Source organism: Portunus trituberculatus, chromosome 9 (genome assembly GCF_017591435.1).
Source record: "Portunus trituberculatus isolate SZX2019 chromosome 9, ASM1759143v1, whole genome shotgun sequence".
Lineage (NCBI taxonomy): Eukaryota > Metazoa > Arthropoda > Malacostraca > Decapoda > Portunidae > Portunus > Portunus trituberculatus.
The window spans coordinates 3,922,501-3,928,548 of NC_059263.1; the positions used below are offsets into that span (position 1 = coordinate 3,922,501).

General features: G+C 41.5%; 1 protein-coding gene across 3 annotated transcripts in view; it reads right to left on the reverse strand.

Moving 5' to 3' along the window:
* LOC123501758 (apolipoprotein D-like) overlaps nt 1–4,932 on the reverse strand; it is a 10,931-nt gene extending 5,999 nt beyond the window's left edge. Inside the window, exon 1 of one of the 3 annotated variants that reach the window (XM_045250791.1) lies at nt 4,628–4,932. In XM_045250791.1, coding sequence (XP_045106726.1) covers nt 4,628–4,738 — 111 coding nt within the window. In that variant the 5' untranslated portion in view covers nt 4,739–4,932. The remainder of the gene's footprint in view (nt 1–4,627) is intronic. The other 2 variants (XM_045250790.1, XM_045250788.1) reach the window with 2 other exon arrangements.
* Between the last annotated feature and the right edge of the window lie 1,116 nt (nt 4,933–6,048).

Below are 6,048 nucleotides of genomic sequence, written 5' to 3' on the forward strand. Positions count from 1 at the left end.
GTGAGGAAAGCAGGTATTTGTGGGCCAGGTGTGTTTCACTGTTTGATCTGCTGCAGTCTCTGACGAGACAGCCAGACGTTACCCTACGGAAAGAGCTCAGAGCTCATTATTTCCGATTTTCGGATAGGCCTGAGACCAGGCACACACCACACACCGGGACAACAAGGTCACAACTCCTCGATTTACATCCCGTACCTACTCACTGCTAGGTGAAAGGAGACACACCCAAATATCTCCACCCGGCCGGGGAATCGAACCCCGGTCCTCTGGCGTGTGAAGCCAGCGCTTGTGTGTGTGTGTGTGTGTGTGTGTGTGTGTGTGTGTGTGTGTGTGATGGAGGAGGACATAAAGGGAAAAAAAGGACAGGGAAAGAAAATTGACGAAAAAAACAACAAAAAGATAGATGAAAAAACAAAAAACAAAACGAAAAAAAAGGAAGACGAAGACGATAACGAAGAAAAGAACAAGAACAACAAGAACAAGAAGACAAGAGATGATGATGATGATGATGGTGATAGATAAAAGACAATAAAAAAAGAAAGAGTAAACACAATTTAAGTGAAAGCAGAAAAGATATTAGTGAAGTGACGGTCAGAGAGAGAGAGAGAGAGAGAGAGAGAGAGAGAGAGAGAGAGAGAGAGAGAGAGAGTGGCTAGGGGAAGGCAGGGAGGGTGTGGGAATGCCAGAGGGAAGGAAAAAGGGAGGGAGTGAACCAAAAGATGACTTGACAAAGTGATATATTGCTGTAATGCGATGTGTACCCGTGAGAATGTTGTTGTTGTTGTTGTTGTTGTTGTTGTTTCTTCAACTTCGTAGCCCGTAGAAAAAGAGGGGGAAAAGGAGAAAAAGAAAGAGGAGGAGAGAGAAGAGGGGAAAAGATGATGGAAAAGAAGAAGAAGAGGAGGAGGAGGAGGAGGCGGAACAATAATAACAACAACAGCAGCAACATCAAGAACAACAACAACAGTGTACAACAACAATATAATCACCTAACCACCACCACCACCACCACCACCACTACCACCACCAACAAACATTACCTCCGGCCCTTCCTCCTGCCTCCCCCACACACAAACACGCGTGCCAAGGGTGTGAAGTGACTACCGCCCCCGACACCTCAAGCTTCCAGTGGCCTGTGTCCCCCGCGTGACTTTCTATTCCTGGCTACTGACGGAGGGAGAAAGAGAAAGAGGGAAGTGGATATAATGCGGATATTTGCTTCTTTTATTTGCTCCTTTGCTGGGGGCACGCACTCTCTCTCTCTCTCTCTCTCTCTCTCTCTCTCTCTCTCTCTCTCTCTCTCTCTCTCTCTCTCTCTCTTTTTTATTATCAATCTCTTTCTTTATTTTTGCATATATTCTTGCCATGTAGTGATCTCTCTCTCTCTCTCTCTCTCTCTCTCTCTCTCTCTCTCTCTCTCTCTCTCTCTCTCTCTCTCTCTTAAGTGGAACATCATTAGAAAGTCAAGTTCGAACGGGTGTACTAAATTGTCTGCCACCTCCTCCTCCTCCTCCTCCTCCTCCTCCTCCTCCTCCTCCTCCTCCCGGACTTTCACGTGTCAACCATCCAGTGTTGAGTGCATCATTTCTATTATATGACCGTGATTCTTTCCGTCTCACACTTCCTTTCTTTCTCTTCCTCTTATTTTTCTATCCCCTCCTCAATTTTCTTTTATTTATTTATTTTAGTTTTTTTTTCCTTAGCTTTTATACAAGTAAGGAGGGTGGTGGTGGTGGTGGTGGTGGTGGTGGGGTAGGGAGGGGTAAAGCGCGGTCTCGGTAAAGGGATCGAGAGGTCTTATAAAAAACGATCTTTTTTTTTTTTTTTTCGATCCCGTTTTGTTTTTGCGGTTGTGAAAAGTAGGATTGGGGGAAGGAAAATGTTTTGGGGTATTTGATTATCTTTGGTTTTTTCTCTCTTTTTTTTATATATATATTCTTTTTCATCATTGTTTGTTTTTGTGATTGTCTAAAAGAAAATAAACTGAAGGTATACCCAACACCAAGAAACACTGTCTTTCAAATGTTACCGTAAATGTTTGCAAATTGTTTGTAGACGTGACTTTAAGAGAGAGAGAGAGAGAGAGAGAGAGAGAGAGAGAGAGAGAGAGAGAGAGAGAGATTTAAATAGTTTGTGATACTTGCTTTGTTTTCTTTAATTTTTCTTTTCCTTTCTCATACTTTTCTTATTCTACTTTCGTCATTTCATGTTGTGATTTTCTAATGTAAGTGAGGCTGAGTCAATTTCAATATTTGCTTTCATTGATAAGATCTTCCTTCGTTTACTTTGGTTAACTTTTATTTTTACCTTTTTTTCTTATCATTCCTCCTCCTCCTCCTCCTTCTCCTCCTCCTCCTCCTCTCTTTCTCCCCTCCCTACAATACTCCACTTTCTCTCGCTTCTAATAATGTTTTTTTTTTTTTTTCGATTCTCTGTGTCTGATCTGTTTCGCCTCTAGATAATAGATAGAGATTGCCTGCTCACTCTCTCTCTCTCTCTCTCTCTCTCTCTCTCTCTCTCTCTCTCTCTCTCTCTCTCTCTCTCGTTTCCTCTTCACCAAATACCTCCCACACATTAGCTAACCCAAATGTGTGTGTGTGTGTGTGTGTGTGTGTGTGTGTGTGTGTGTGTGTGTGTGTGTGTGTGTGTGTGGTTAGTGGTGTCATAAGTAATTGTAAGTAATGATGGGAAGATTAAATTTTCCGTGAAAAATACCTTTGTTGTTGTTATTATTATTATTATTGTTATTATTATTATTATTATTATTATTATTATTATTATTATTATTATTATTATTATTATTATTATCATTAGTAGTAGTAGTAGTAGTAGTAGTTGTTGTTGTTGTTGTTGTTGTTGTTGTAGTAAAAGTGGAGGTGGTGATGTCATGGTAGTGGTGATGATAGTAGTAGTGGTGGTGGTGGTGGTGGTGGTGGTGATCATAATAGTAATAGGCAGTAGTACAGTTAGTAGTCATGTAGTTAATTCTTTTTCTCCCTTGGCCTGTCCACCATCTGTCATGCACTTCCTGCTTCAAATATTATAATTCATAAGTATTTCCTCTCATTTATCCTCATCCTCTCTTCTACCACACCTCTCATATCCCTCCGTCATTCACTTCCTTCTTCTCTCTCTCTCCTCTTCTTCCCGCTTTTCTTCTTTTTTTTCTCGCTTCATTTCTCGTCTTCTTTTCTCATTTCTTCTATCTTCTCTTATCCTTCATTTTCTCAGTATGCTTCACCTTACTCTTTATTTCTCTCTTCTTTACTTCCTTTCTTTGATTCCCTCCCGTTACTCCTGCCCTCGCAACACCTGTTCTTCTCTGTACCACCTGACGAGGCTCTCCTGTGTCCCCCGCCCTTCCTCCTCCTCCTCCTCCTCCTCCTCCTCCTCTTGCTCCCATACCTAGGCCCTCATTCCTCCCCCGTCCCTCACACGCCATGTTTGCGGTATGACATTGGCGTGTAAATATGTAAGGGAGACATACTTACTTAGTCACTCACATTCACTCATTCACTCACTCATTCACTTATTCACTCACTCACTCATTCACTCTCTCACTCACTCACGCTCAGTCTCTCACTCACTCATTCACTCGCATTCACTCACTCTCTCAGTCTGTCACTCATTCACTCACTCACTCACTCATTCATTCATTCATTCATTTTCTAATTTATTTTTTTGTTTCTTTCTTTGGTAATTATTTCATTCACATATTCTTCTTTCTCTTTTCCTTTATTTTCAGCGTCTATAGTTTAAGTTTATATATGTCATGGCCTTTTATCTTTCTAATTAAGTTTTTACCTGCACTTCTCTCAATATTGATTACTAGATTGACTTGTTTAGTTTGAGGTACGTCAGATTAGTTTAGGATAGGTTAAGACATCATATCTTTACTTTAATCTAATTTTCTCACTCGAATTCTTTTAAATGTCTTACACTGAAAAAAAAGAAAAGAAAAGAGGAAAGAAAAAGCCTCGTAAGGTATTCTACTCTACAAACGGATGATTTTCACCTGGTTTTCCTGCACTTTTTATTTTATTACCTACACGTGAGTCAATTTTGTTTTGTTCAATTCTGAAATGTAAGTTTTTGCGACCTGACGGATCCTGACGTGACGTGTGTGTGTGTGTGTGTGTGTGTGTGTGTGTGTGTGTGTGTGTGTGTGAAGGGTTTCTGAGCACACTTATCATGGTATTCTAATCCTTTTCATCTTGATCCTACTCACAACACGTCACTTGGAGAGGATTAAAGAGATTCATCTTTTGTGAGGCTAATGTGAGACAACGAGCCGTGTCTTGTAAAAGAAGAAAAAAAAAAAACGGAAAATGATTACAATGTTCATATTATCGTCTTATCTTTTCATTTTTTTTTCATTTATCTACGTTTTCTTTCGTGATATAAGTGATTGTTTTGGTTTGCTTAGTGGAATATTGCATGTTGTTGTTGTTGTTGATGGTGGTGGTGGTGGTGGTGGTGGTGTAGTAATAGTAACAAATAACAAGAATAATGGTAATAATTTAGGTAATGATAACAATTCAAAGGAAAACACACACACACACACACACACACACACACACACACACACACACACACACACACACACACACACACACACACTACTCACCCTCTGGAAGTCAAAGTCTCTAATAATCGGGTATTTGGGGCACGTTCCTCCTTCGGCGCCTCCTGCAGACACCACCACCACCACCACCACGACCAGCAGCTGGGCCCTCATACCGCTGGAGACCAAAGTAACACGGCTGAGTATACTGTCCGTTCGCGTGTGTGAATAGGAACGGGTTGGTGTATGCGTGGGCGTGTGTGAGTACGTGTGTATGTGTGCTCTTCGTCAGGTGCAGCACTCCTTCTCGTGGTAACGCTCGTGGCTAACTGGTGAGGTCTGGAGCCATGCGCCGCAACTGGACTTCTGGAAAACTCACCCCCTACCCTCTAGTCTCCGTCCAGCTCCCAACCACACCGCCAGTCCCTCCCTACCGGCCCCTGAACTGAGAGAAATCGCCCTTTGCCTCCTCCTCTTCCTCCTGCTCCTCCTCCTCCTCCTCCTCCTCCTCCTCCACGAACTCTTACAATTTATTTAGATATTTGGTTTCACGCCCGCTGGTCTAGGTAGGTTTCCATTGTTCTCAGTGAAGCTTAGAAGCGTCAATAGTTGTTTTTTCATCTTTAGGGGGGATGGATCGGGGTGTGGGTTAAACTACTGCCGAAGTTTCCCCCGCCACGCGCCAAGTGTTTACAGCAGCACGCGTTGAGGCCTCACTCACTCACACTGCGATGTTGTTTTGTTTTTCTTTACCGTGCTCCAGGTTTGCGGTTTATCTTGTCATTAGGTAATGCACGTACAAGTTTTTACTTAACTGGATAGGTAATTTCAGTTGTTGTAAAGCTAATAATTCTAAGTGGTCCTTTTTTAGGCCATCATTAAAATCACAGTGGCATTCTTGAAACTGCTAAAAAGTGTTAACTCTTGAGAACACCAATAACTTCTTCCACTTCAGATCTTGTCAAAAGCATGATTATTGTGATCCTCCTTATACCAGCACTAGAATAACAAGATAATAGTAATAATGATAATGAAACTTGACAAAACACCAAATATTTTCCACAAGTCAGTGAAAGAAGCAGCCAGAGTTTGAAATTCCCTGCGTACCCAAATGTCCAAATGTTTAAGAACCATCCTCCATGTCCAAATTCTCAAGGAACTATCCTCTACTTACCCAAATGTCTGTGAACCATTCTCTACGAACCCAAATGTCCAAATGTCTGTGAACCACTCTCTATGCACCCAAATGTCCAAATCTGTGAACCGTCCCCTACGTATCCAAATGTCCAAATGTCTGAACCATCCCTTACTTATCCAAATGTCCAAATGTCTGTGAACCATTCCTTACGTACTCAAATGTCCAAATGTCAGGCAGTGTCAAGTGAAAACCATAAATGAAACTTTTATCGCCCTGGAAATAGAAAAAAAGGGGGAAAAAATAAGTCCTTTAGCAGTGAAATTTTAATCTTTTTTTGTTGTAAAGG